The following is a 13,178-nucleotide window of genomic DNA, read 5'->3' as shown; positions in this document are numbered from 1 at the left end:
TTTTGTAGTACTAAATAGATAAGGCAATGGTCGATAGATTAATGTATGTACAATGTAATTGTACATGTACATCCCTCAATTATATTATAAAAAATTACTTTTTTTCTGTAGATTGAAATTAGTGGTTGAAACGTTTGAACACTCAACGTAATATACTATCCAATCAAATTAAACAAAAGATATTTTTTTTAAACTTTGGGCACTAGTGTAATAAACAGCCCAATATCTCCTCTCTCTCTATGAGGACTTATTTTTATGTTATATCTTAGGCCACAACAAGAGAGGCTAAGAACAACCTGAATAACCTGGTAAACCTAAACGGAGCTGCAGCTGAATTACCTCCAAGTGACATTCCTGCCAGGTATAATTTAGCAAATCATTTTATTGATGTTTTGTTCTTTCGTTCATTTGGACATGGAAATAATGGGGTTTAAATAATTTAGCGCATTTTTTATAATATTTTGTTGGGAAAAAAACTAGCATTATTAAGGACATGTGTCCTTCTTCAAATTCACTGTAGGATTCGACTTAAAGAAATTAAAACTGTCATACTTTTAAAAACATGGGTTAAAATAAATGATCATTTTGTATCTTTATCTAACAATTGGGTATTGGAAATTCCATTTCTTTGTGTGATAGTAGGTAAACTACAACCAAAATACATTTTCATAAAATTTTTGTCATATTTTTTTTTATTTCAAGCCTAAAATTAAATATATTTATTTTTAGTGTAAGTCCACCTGTAGATCTTGATATTGAAAACGTGGACCTCACAAACCTGGAGCTTACCCGCAGTATTATTCTAGAACAGAACAGATACCTAGCTCAACTCAAGTAAGTTAGATAGATACCTAGCAGCTTTATAGATAGATAGAGAGCTTACCCGCAGTATTATTCTAGAACAGTACAGATACCTAGCTCAACTCAAGTAAGTTAGATAGATACATACCAGCTATATAGATAGATAGGAAGCTTACCCGCAGTATTATTCTAGAACAGAACAGATACCTAGCTCAACTCAAGTAAGTTAGATAGATAGTATCTAACAAGATACCTAATTGAATCAGGCTGTGCAAAACTCGGGTTTTTTAAAAAATACCCCGGGGTCGTGGAAAATAGGGGTTTTACCCGGGTTTTAGGGGTTTCTTGGGGTTTTTGGGGTATTTTGGGTTTTTATAGTTTTTACCTATACTGTAAAAGCTTGAATAATATATTAAATATAATATATAATAGACGATTCTTTCTATGGCGCAGCGAGTTTCATAGTATTTTCACAGTAGCTTTTCTTTTATTTCTACCCCTGCGGGGCAATCATTACCCCTTAACTAACCTAACCTAAAATAACATGTTAATAGTTACTATAAAAGTACAAAGAAAACCACTGTGCCATGAAACCAATTAGGTCCATTCTTTTAATATTTAGAAACAGGCTAGGACATAAGAAAGATGAAAAGTTGGCTGCTATTTACAAAAATGCAAAAATGCAAAAATCTAAAGATCCTAAAATTGTTTTCTTGCTGGTATATCTCTTTCTTATCCCATGCCAATGGCAAATTTGCAAATCTTCCTATTGAGTTGACAAGTGAGGATATCTCCAAAGATATCATGGAGGCTATTACTAAGCTTACGGAAAAACAATCCTCCGACCACAAGCAAGTGATGGATAAGCTCAACAGCCTGGATGATTTAATACAAAGGGTCCATGTCCTTGAGGAAAATTACAAGAAGGTTCTACCCCTTATTCAAAAATTTCCACAAATTGAAAAGGATATTAGCGCCATAAAGGTTGTTAACACAAATCTGAAGACAGAGATGGAGAGCTACAAATCTGAAATCAAATTGCTAAAAATCAAGCTTGATGACAGAGAACAACACAGCAGAAACGAGTGTGTAAGAATCAATGGTGTACAAGTTGATAAAGATCTGGAAAAGTCCCTTGGCCACAATCAAGCAGCCATGAAAGCAGTTGAAGAGGTCCTCAAACCTCTGCTAGAGGCGAACAAAAACCGTCTCAAAATGCCCACTGAACCAGGTCAATTCATCAAAAATGCCCATATTCTGCCTATACCGAAAGACAAGAATGGATCATACAAAGTTCCACCTATAATTGTAAGGTTCCATAGTCGCCCATTGAAAGATTTTATCCTCTCAAACAAAAAAATCTGCCTATAAGAGAAATTGACGTCAAAAATGGTGTAGAGAGATACTCGATAAGCGCCGACCTCACCAAAATGAGGTATGATGTTATGCAGAAACTGATCAGAAGTAAACAATTCTCTAAATGCTGGCACCTGGATGGTAGAGTGATCAAATATATTAAGAACGAAGGAGACAGGATACAATCTGTGAAGTTTTTTGATAAATCATGCAATGAACTAATGAACAATTAAATAGTGCTCAAAGTTAGTTTATATAATAGTAATTATGACCTAATCTTAACCTTCTAAATTAAACTAGTAATTGAATTTTATTCAAAATAGTATTTCTCGCTATTTTTTTCCCCTCAATTTTTAAAAATGTCCTTTCATACACCCTAAATATCTTATTTCAACAGGAAGTTAAAATATTCTCACCCCCTCTCTCCTTCCCTTCCTTAATAAAAGTTCCTAAGTTTTCCCACGCAAAATTTTACAACATTTTTTATGTGCTATTTTTTTCTTTAAATTTTGACATTCATTAATTATCTAAATGAATGTTTTGCTGATAAATTAAATAGTGCAAATCAAAACGAAATTGAAAGCCCGTATCTCAGTATTGATTTAAAATGTTCCTATTTTGACAACACACAACTCATTAATAAATTTAAGAATTGCAGGAAGATAAAATTCTTAAGCTGGAATCTTGGTTCCTTACCCTCGAAATTTGATGAATTTAAAGAATATATCAATTTTCTTCTACAAAACAACATTTATTTTGACATAATTTGTATTCAAGAAATATTTTCAATTATTGATCAAGATCTATATAAACTTGAAAATTATAATTTTGTATTTTCATCTAGAAAAAAGGGGAAGGGAGGGGGAGTTGGAATCTATATTCATAAAAACATAGATTTACTGTAATTGATGATTTATCATATTTTGAAGAAAATCTTTTTGAATCTTTAACATTGAAAGTTATTACTGAACAGAAAAAAAGCAATATAATTAGTTGTGTCTATCGTCCTAATTCTCCAATACAAGGCATGAGTTCTAATGATCAGATGGAATATTTTATTGATAAAATATCAAATTTACAAGCAGCAATGTCATCTTATAAAGGTGACTCTTACATCATGTCTGACTTGAATTTAGATCTCCTTAAATTTGAATCTCATTTAAAAACAAATGATTTTATAGAGAACACTTTATCTAACGGGTTTTTGCCTTTAATTACAAAACCAACTAGAGTTACACATGCTTCATGTACATTGATTGATAATATTTTATCTAATTCTTGCAATAATACATTGGAATCTGGCGTTATTCTGAACTCAATTTCTGATCATTTCCCTATTTTTCATGTTAGTTCTCAAACACAAAAAACAGAAAAGCCTAAAACATTTATCAGCAGGGATATAACAAGTGAAAAAATTATTCAATTTAATGCAATGTTAAACACGAACAACTGGGGTAATGTTCTTAATGAATTAAACCCACAAATTAGTTTTGAAAACTTTCATGAAGTATTTGATTGTGCTTTTAATTTACATTTTCCCATCAAAGAAGTTAAATTTAATAAAAATATTCATAAAATAGAGGGATTTATGACGGGAGGGCTTATGATTTCTAGACGAAAAAAACTTGAGCTAGGGACAATTTATTCAAAAAATAAAACACCAGAAAATAACATTGCATATACAACATATAGGGACATTTACAATAAGGCAATAAAAGATGCAAAGAAAATTTTTTACAGGGAACAACTTAATCAAAATAAAGAAAATCTAAGAAAAACCTGGCAAACTTTAAGACAAGTAATCTCAAAATCAAATGACAAGACATCGTGTATAGATGAAATAATTGTCAATGATACATCTTACAGTAATAATCATGATATTTCTAACAAATTTAATACTTATTTTACTTCAATTGCTGATGAAATTGCCAGCCAAATTAACCCTTCCCCACTTAATCCGTGCGACTTTATTCCTGATACAGACAGTGTATTTAAGCTAAGAGAAATAAATATTCATGTTCTTTTTAATTTAGTGAAAAAAATGGAAAATAAAAAGAGCTCTGACATGTTTGGATTATCAAATTGTTTATTAAAACAAATTATAAATAGTATTGCCGTACCTCTTGTTCACATTATTAACCAATCTATTAAAACAGGTCAAATTCCTTCACAATTAAAAATTGCTAAAGTTTTGCCAATTTTTAAATATAGTAACAGCTCTAAAATGGATAAATGTAACCCTGGCAATTATCGTCCAATAAGTTTGCTACCTATTTTTTCAAAATTGTTAGAAAAAATTGTATCTGAACAACTCACAAGATATCTTGAATTTAATCAAATTATCTATGAACATCAATATGGATTTCAAGCAAAAAAATCTACACTACATCCTATGATTCACCTTTTGAATTATCTGGGACAAGCAAAAAATGAAAATTTAATTACTATAGGGGTATTCTGTGATCTTGCTAAATGTTTTGATACAATTTCGCATACAATTTTATTAAAAAAACTTAAAAAAATTGGTATACATGGATTAGAATTAGAATGGTTTAAAAACTATTTAAGTAATAGAAATCAGTTTGTTTATACAAATGGCGAAAAAAGTGATTTATTAGGAATCAGCAAGGGTGTCCCACAGGGAAGTATTTTGGGCCCAATTTTGTTTCTAGTTTATATCAATGATATTAAAAATTGTACTAGCTTAATGACACTACTCTTTGCAGATGACAGTAATTTTTTGATATCAGGAAAAGATTTGAATGAGATAATTGAAATACTCAACATTGAACTTAAAAATATCTGTGATTGGTTTCGTTGCAATGAAATGTCTCTTAATCCAACTAAAACTAAATTTATGATCTTTAATAAAAGGGAGGATTCCATAACTTGGGACCAAATTAAAATTAAATTAGATTTTAATAATGAAAATGAGAATGATACAGATAAAATTAGATATTTGGGTTATATCAACCAACAGAGTGAAATTCCTGCAATTAAATTTTTGGGTGTGTTTATTGATTCTCAACTTAACTTTAAATACCATATTGAATATTTAAGGAAAAAAATATCTAGAAGTTTGTTTTTAATCAATAGAGTTAAGCATATATTATGTGAAAAATCCTTAGTAACACTATTCCACTCTTTTATAAATAGCCATTTATTGTATTGCTTGCCAGCATGGAGCTGTGGCTTAGAATCATCTATTAAGCCTTTAGTAGTTCTACAAAAAAAAGCTATTAGAATTATACACAAATCCGCTTATAACAGCCATACGCCACCTTTGTTTAGGAAAATTAATGTTTTGCCTATTAAGGAGCTATCTATTTATACAAAACTACTATTTTTTTATGATTTTATTCGCTGGAGGCTACCAAATTCTTTTGATGGTGTATGGATTAGAAATAATCTAAGAAATCAGAGACAACTAAGAAATTCTAGTGAGTTTTATATTCCAATAGCCAAATTTAAAAAAATTGAAAGGTTTCCATTATTTTCATTTCAAAGACTATGGAATAATTTTTGTCATGAAAAAGATCTTTTAAATGAGAATATTCCTAAAAAAACATTTGCATTAAATCTTAAAGATGAACTTTTTAAATCTATATGTAATATTGAAGAATGTAATGAATGTACTTAAAATATATTGATTTGCCTGGATTTATTAAAAACCTTACATTATTAATTACAGAAATGGTTTTAAAATTTAAGAAAAACTAGCCTTAAAATTTGTTGTAACCCTTCTTTCCTTCTCTTTTTCCCCTGTCCATTTAATTTTACCTACATTTATTTTGACATTATTATTTCTTATTTTTCTTATTATTTTAATGCCAACCTAAAAAAGGCAATGCAAACATCTCGGATACGCATATTCCTACTTTTAGGGAAGCCTAATCAGTGCCACACATAACATCTAGTGTTAGTCATGCAATTTAAATTTATAAATATTATGAAAAATTGTAAAGTACACCTGGTACTAAGCAGTAGCTTGGTGTACTATTGTATGTACTGCTTCGTAAGACGGGGCGTAATCTGTCACTGAATAAATGTTTTTTATGTTTTTTTTTTTTTAAATCAGGCACAAGTAGTAATAGCAGCAGTCTATTCCTTTCTTAAATACAGGGGTCAATGAAAAACATATTTTTTTTATATAAACAATGAAAAATAAACTTATTTTTGAAACAATTTTACTTTTTTTAATAAAACCCCCAAAACCCAAAACCCCATGGGTTTTTTAAGGTGGGTTAAAGGGCAAAAAAACCGGGTTTGTTTTGGGGTGGGTTTTTGTCTGCCAACCCTGAATTGAATAGCCAGGCAAACTAAATATCTAGTTGAAAGAATTTCAGGCAGAATTTTAGAGATAGAATGAAAATTTTTAAACAGATGGGGCATACTGATAAGTAAAATAAATATCTAGGTAGACAGTCTTTCATAGATAATTTACAGAAAAAACAATTCTACTATATAGAAGTAGTAAAGGTTTTCAAAGGTTCAAGGCTTCTATCTCTTTTACTTGAAGGGATGAATCTAACAGTTGAATCAAGTAGGTAGTAGAAAAAATTTTCTCGTATTCATTCGAAACCGGTGGATTAGAAACTGGTTTTAATCTTATAATTGTACATTTTATATCCGCGGAAATCTGTTTATAATACGATGCAAGAAATAACTATTAATTTATTATTTTTTAGGTCGATGGTAAAAGAGAAAGAAGAGAATATGAGTGAGATGAAAAATAAATTTTCAAAGCACAGACAAATTCTCACATCAAACTGGCAACAAGCAGAGGATGAGGTAAGAAAACAAAGTTTATCTTGTCGGCAATTCTCCTTTTTAAAGGGAACTATCCATGAACGAGAGCAAGTGATTCTAAGCACCTTCCAGCAATGATCCATAGTATTTTTTTAGTGAATATACTAGGTTTATGTTTAATATTAGGTTTATCAACTCAAAAATTGGCTTTTACCATAGTTTTATATGAAAAAATCTTTGAAATATAAATAGTTTTTTGATGCAATATCATCAAATGCTTTGTTGAGTTCGAAGGACAAAATAAAATAACATGGCAGAAAAGCATCAAATGCTGTAAATTGCAAAAGTACTTTAATTAAACTGTTTACAATATTACCAACCCTTTTTCTAAATATACATTTTTAATCAAAATAATTTACTTTTGTGTCAAAGCTTTTAAAAACAGTTTAAACTCAGCAAAACATTTGATGATATCATATGGCACAAAAAAAAATGCTTTACTTGTCCAAGTTGTTTTTCATATAAATAAAGGCATGGTGAAACCTAACTTTTTAGTTGAAAAACCAAATATTAAACATAAATCTAGTATATTCACTAAAAAAAATACTATGGATCAATGCTGGAAGGTGCTTATAATCACTTGCTCTCGTTCGTGGATAGTTCCCTTTTGTTGTGTGATTATCAGAGACAGAGAGGGGATATTGGACTGTAAATTACACTGGTACCCAGATTTTTAAAACTTTAAAATCTTATTCGTCGACTAAAAAACTTTTGCTACTTTTGTTGAATTTTTCATGATTGGTTTCGAACTACAGGTGTCCAAAATTTTTTATTAAATAATTTTAATTGATAGTGATGTAATTTTGTTAATTATCATTGGGAATGTACATAATGTATATATCAACACTCGTTGCGTGATAGAGAATTCTAGAGTTACAAAATATGAGTACAAGAATGGTTTTATTTCTGAAGTTTAAAAATATTTTGGGACTTAACACAATCTATTTTAGGTGAGAAAGGTGGATGATATCTACCATTCTACAATTGATAAAGTCATTTCAACAGTTGAATCTTTACCAGAGGTAAGTAACTAGTTTTTCAACTTCAAAAGATTTTTTCTATAATATTTCAGAAATATATCATTGTTATTACAATAAATGTATAAGAATGAACGTATAACCCAGACAATTAAATGGCCCTTTTTTATCTACTAGTCAATTGCTTTCTGCTCTTTTGTAGCGACTTTGCTGTGTTTATATTTCCGACGCTATTAGCTGATATTCAAAGACCCAATGGGAAGTCGGCACAGGGTCCCCATCCATCCCGTGGATAAAGTTACTCATGTCTCGAGTCCCCTCTATTTTTTAACTCTAAATATATCATTATGAAAGTAAATTTACTTTTTATATAGCTGGGCTATTAACCATATTAATTTCCTTGCTTTCAGACTTTGAGTGGCGATCCTGCCCTCGTTGCTTTAGTCACTTCCCTCCGCCAAGAACAGCTGGAGGCGGAGACAGTCGTTAAAGCCGAGAACCTGGCAAACGGCAACGCCGTAGAGAACAATAAAAGTGCCGCCGCCCAGATAACAGACGGAATTAACGGCAACCAACAGTTGAGCAACGGCAACCTAAGCAATAATGGGCTATCACCGCCGCAAACGGCCACAGTGAAGTCTAAATCCGATTTGCTGTTAAGCTTAAGCTGCCGCGACACGTTGTCTAACGTTAATGGCGGCGTGGGTAAAGGTACAACGGCGGAGTCCACAACTGTTAACGGTAACAGTAACGGTATGAGCCAGAGTATGCTGATAGAATCTTGCCATAGCAGTAACCGCAACAACATTAACAGTAACGGTATTGAGGTCGGCGGTATCCGGCTGAAAGGCGGTGTTTTAAGCGAGCCTTGCCTGCAGAAGGCGCCCTTACTTGGTGGGCTTCCTACAACTACTTTGTTAACAAGCCCTGAAAGGTAAAGAATCTTTTTTAAATAGCTCCCAAAGTTCTCTAATAACGGTTTTTTTATTCGTTGGCTTGACAACTTTGGAGACTTCCTGAATTTTGATTGGGTGGTTTAATCTACAGAAGGAAAAATTTGTGTATTATCATAGGGGATGTACATCAATTTATTATCCTTTGTCTTATCTTTTTAGATCCCTGAGCAAAGCTCCTCTGTTTTATTGAGTCAAAAATAAACTTCTTAAAGAAAATCAAAGATGGATGTTTAAAAAGGAGGGTGGGGGATATATAACTCCGAAATCAGTTTTTTCCTTCAATTTCTTGTTATTTAAAATATTAAAATCATACCTACGATGAAATTATTACATATGATACGGTATTTGAATTAAATATTAAATTATTAGAAACATGTAACATTGGATGTAAAATATGACAAGGGAAGAATTGTCGTCAATTCACTTAATAGTGAATATAATATAATCACTGCAAGTTTCACTTGATAGAGAACCTGAAAATCTGTAAGATCTAAGCAATAATATATCAATTCATATAACATATTTTTATTTATTTCAGGTTAAAACAGCAAGAAGATTTGAACGCCAACCAATCCTTGTAAATGAGATATCCTATATAATTACAAACTTTGTATCATGACCAACCAACATACAGACTCTTAATGACCAACTCTACTTATCACATATATTTATTTACTAACCTGAAGTCCAGAACCATATTTGACTTTATTATTTTAATCCTAATTTTTAATTATATAGGAATGTATATCAGCGATTTTTATCATGTTATGTTTATATAAGAAACCCCCCCCCCAAAAAAAAAAAAAAAAAAAAAGACAAGAAGTTTAGTGGATGTTGAGTGTGGAAATGGGTTGAAATATGAGGAAAGCACACAAACAATACATGATAAGAACCAATGAATAATAACATCTTTACTACTTATCAAATGAATTCTCTTATTTAAAAAAAACCAATGAGATTTTAAATTATTGTAAAAAACCCAAATCTTAGGTATTTTGTTGGGTATTCATTCAGAATAATATTTGGATAAATATGAAAAATCATGTATATTACATGTATTAACAGAACATTATAATTCCTAAATCTATAGAATCAGGAATGGAGGTATAGGTAAATTGAATAAAAATTAAAGCCTAACATGTACTGCTTTTATAAGACAATTTTCATATCATTTTTTGGATAATAATTGTTTAATAAAATGGTATTTCTCATGGAAGGAGGGGACACTGGGCTGTTTATTACACTCGTTTTCTTATTCGTTTGCTTAACAGCTTTGAGGACTTTAATTGAATTTTGATTGGTTGGTTCATTAAATTAATTGTCCAAACCACTAATAATAATATACAGAATGGGTAATTTTGTGTATCATAATTGGTGAAGTCCTTCAAATTATCGGCCATTGTCTAATCCCTTAAGATCCCTAATGTCCCTCATAGATAATTTTTCATTTACCTATCCCTTCATCCAAATCAAAGAACAATCTTAACTTTCAATAACCAAAGAATCTGAAGTATTTGTCTTTATGCTTGTTGCTAAGCTCTAATAACTATTTCTTCGTGTGTGAATTTACTTTTGCATTGTGTCATACATTCGCAAAAAGATGTAATAATAAGGATGTCCAAGCTTTTTTGAGGGGGGTTAAATAAGGGTCTTCTAGGTTTGAGTGGTATAATATAATAATGTATCTTTTTTTAAAAATTATTTAAGGGGATAAAATGTAATATAAAGGGTTTCAAAGTTTGAGAGAGTGAACACCCCTCTACCCCCCCCCCCCCTTTGGAGGTCTATGATTTAGGTGGTGGTTTATTAATAAGGGGCAGATTAAATTTGTTGAAATTATGCTCGTTTTCTAATTATTTGATACATACCTATGCAGAAGTAAAATCACACCCCCAATTCATATCTATTCCTATTACAAGCTTTCCATAAAGTATATTTATTCATAAAGTAAAGAATTCAATCTAAAAGGAATCTTGTTTAGATAAATCTTCTAATTATTTTAAGAAATCTTTTAATTTTGTCACAAAAAAAAGCCTAAAAAGAATCTTAATTCGCTCATTTAAAATACAAAAAAAGACTCCATACACATGCTATTATTGACCTAATAGTTTTTGTGATTATAAAATTACCTAACCTCTCTATATTTAATTTCATCACATTTACTTAAATTATATATATTAATAGGTAGTTATTATATTCATAACAACTTTGCTTTCATACATATTTAAAACTTTCAAATTGTAAAATTCCAGTATAATGTAGCTTTTTAAAGTATATATAGTGTCGATTGTTTGGTTTTCATTATTTCATTTTTTGTCTTTGCCATAAAAAAAAAAACACTTCATCTATGTCACTTTAAAACCTCGATGTAGAGCAAAAGCCGCTCGAAAAAAGTAATTTCTGGCGGCTCTATTAAGGCTGCGTCTTCGCTGGAGTCGGAGATCAGCATCCCTAAAAAAGGTGGCTCAACAATGGATTGATCATTACTTGAATCCTACACCAAATTATCATGTACTCTAATAAGTGAAACTTGTAGCTGGCTAAAATAACGATCCCACTATCCATCCTCTTTACCCAATCCCCTCCCCTCCTACTGGATACATGAATTGACAAATAAGTAATGTTCATTTGAGCAACATAAATTTTTTCCCTGTCATAATATCCACCTATATTCTACATTCATTAGCTCAAACATCGATGATTTAAATTGCCTATAGGTAATAAGTTTGGTTAGTCTTCTTAAATGAAAATTTTTCATTTCAACAAGAAAAATTGTTTTCCAGTTTAAAAATTTTGGCTTTCCCAAATTGAAAGGTGAACCCGGTTCCAAAAATTATTTATATATTACGTAAATTCTTTCTGAAAGTTATTTGTTTTATTTTAATAATACATCCAGGAAAGGCAGTGTTTTGAAATGATTTTTTTCAATTTTGAAAAATAATACTTTTTCTAAATATATTATTGAAATTGCATACCTAATATTCTTGTAAGTTTAGTTGCTTTTTATCTTATTAGTTATAAAATAATGTATTATTTTAAGATATTTCGACATTTTATTTAAATTATATATTAAATGCTTTAGTTTGGTCACAAAAATGGAGATTTCAATATTCTTTTTTTTGTTTTTCTAAAAATAATTTCCAGTAAGGCTTCGAAACTGGTTGAAAGCCAAATTGCAAACCATGTATCGTATCATTATAGCCAGTTTTCTAGGAATAATAAAAAAAATCATAATTTTAATACCAATTATATTATCTCTGGCCTTCGGGGCTAACAATTTTCATTTTACCAAGGGCGGAAAGATGTCTATAATACGATGTAATAAATAACTTAACAATGTCCAGTTTTCTATTATTTTCAGGGATTTAGACCCATCTCCAAGTCTTGTGTATGATCTCAATTAAATTAAACCTGCATAAAGCCTAAGAAATGTCCTACACTATAAAAAAAATATTCTCGTATATGAAACTATTATTACAGTTATATATATATTGAACCTTTATTTCATTATTGTGTAGAAAATTCAAGAAAGTTGCCACTATTTTTAGTCCTTAATGAGAAAATTGTAATAAAAAGTTTGATTTACGTGACAAAATTGTACTAGTATATGTGATAATATTATTATAGTTACGTCCTATTTAGTATCAATTGTAATCGGCCTCGTTAATATTAATATAATAAATACCTATGCCATTTAAATTCTATTTTATTTCATTGTTTGGTTATTAAAAGTAAAATTTTTCCCTTCTTTAACTTTCACAAAACTTCGCGTTTCAATGTAATAACAATAATAAATGTATAAGTATAGATATATATCTATGTAGTGGACCTTACTCTTTTCTGCTCTTTTGGAGTGACTTGGCTGTGTTATTATTTACAACACTATTTGTTGGTATTCAAAGACCCAATTGAAAGTTGGGACAGGGTCCACGGGGTGGAGACATATAGTCATTTAACCCCTTCTTCCTCTATTGTTTTACTCTAATGTATCGACATACAGGAATTATTTTACCTTTTCTAGCCTTTTTTTATGCTACAAAAGGTAGAATTTACACCTAACATGTAAATTCAAGTAGTACATTTTATCTTAAAGTTTTCTCTTTGTAAATTAGAATTGCGTTGCGGTCAACTAGTTTCCTGCTGAGGCATTTAGTCCTCCCTTTTTAGTATCATACCCCCCTTTTGCATAGATCTACCTTTTACTCTTAGTCTTGGGACTCTTTTCAAAATAAAGCAAGTCTTTTCTATTATCAAGGTCTATAGGAAGTCGAAGTAAGTT

General features: G+C 30.4%; 1 protein-coding gene and 1 long non-coding RNA gene across 2 annotated transcripts in view; both read left to right on the top strand.

Moving 5' to 3' along the window:
* LOC145313909 (uncharacterized) overlaps positions 1–9,682 on the top strand; it is a 99,867-nt gene extending 90,185 nt beyond the window's left edge. Inside the window, exons 28-33 of the mRNA XM_080153567.1 lie at positions 270–361; positions 730–834; positions 6,846–6,948; positions 7,917–7,988; positions 8,354–8,877; positions 9,438–9,682. Coding sequence (XP_080009693.1) covers positions 270–361; positions 730–834; positions 6,846–6,948; positions 7,917–7,988; positions 8,354–8,877; positions 9,438–9,480 — 939 coding nt within the window. The 3' untranslated portion in view covers positions 9,481–9,682. The remainder of the gene's footprint in view (positions 1–269; positions 362–729; positions 835–6,845; positions 6,949–7,916; positions 7,989–8,353; positions 8,878–9,437) is intronic.
* Positions 9,683–11,682: 2,000 nt separating this feature from the next.
* On the top strand, positions 11,683–12,598 carry LOC145313910 (uncharacterized). The gene is made up of 2 exons (XR_013877552.1): positions 11,683–12,083; positions 12,244–12,598. It is a non-coding gene; the product is annotated as an uncharacterized LOC145313910 (long non-coding RNA).
* Positions 12,599–13,178: the final 580 nt, after the last annotated feature.

Source organism: Acartia tonsa, chromosome 3 (assembly GCF_053477335.1).
Source record: "Acartia tonsa isolate MP-2025a chromosome 3, ASM5347733v1, whole genome shotgun sequence".
In the NCBI taxonomy this organism is placed as follows: domain Eukaryota; kingdom Metazoa; phylum Arthropoda; class Copepoda; order Calanoida; family Acartiidae; genus Acartia; species Acartia tonsa.
The sequence above is the reverse complement of the archived record's forward strand: the minus strand, read 5'-3'. Positions and strand labels throughout refer to the sequence as shown.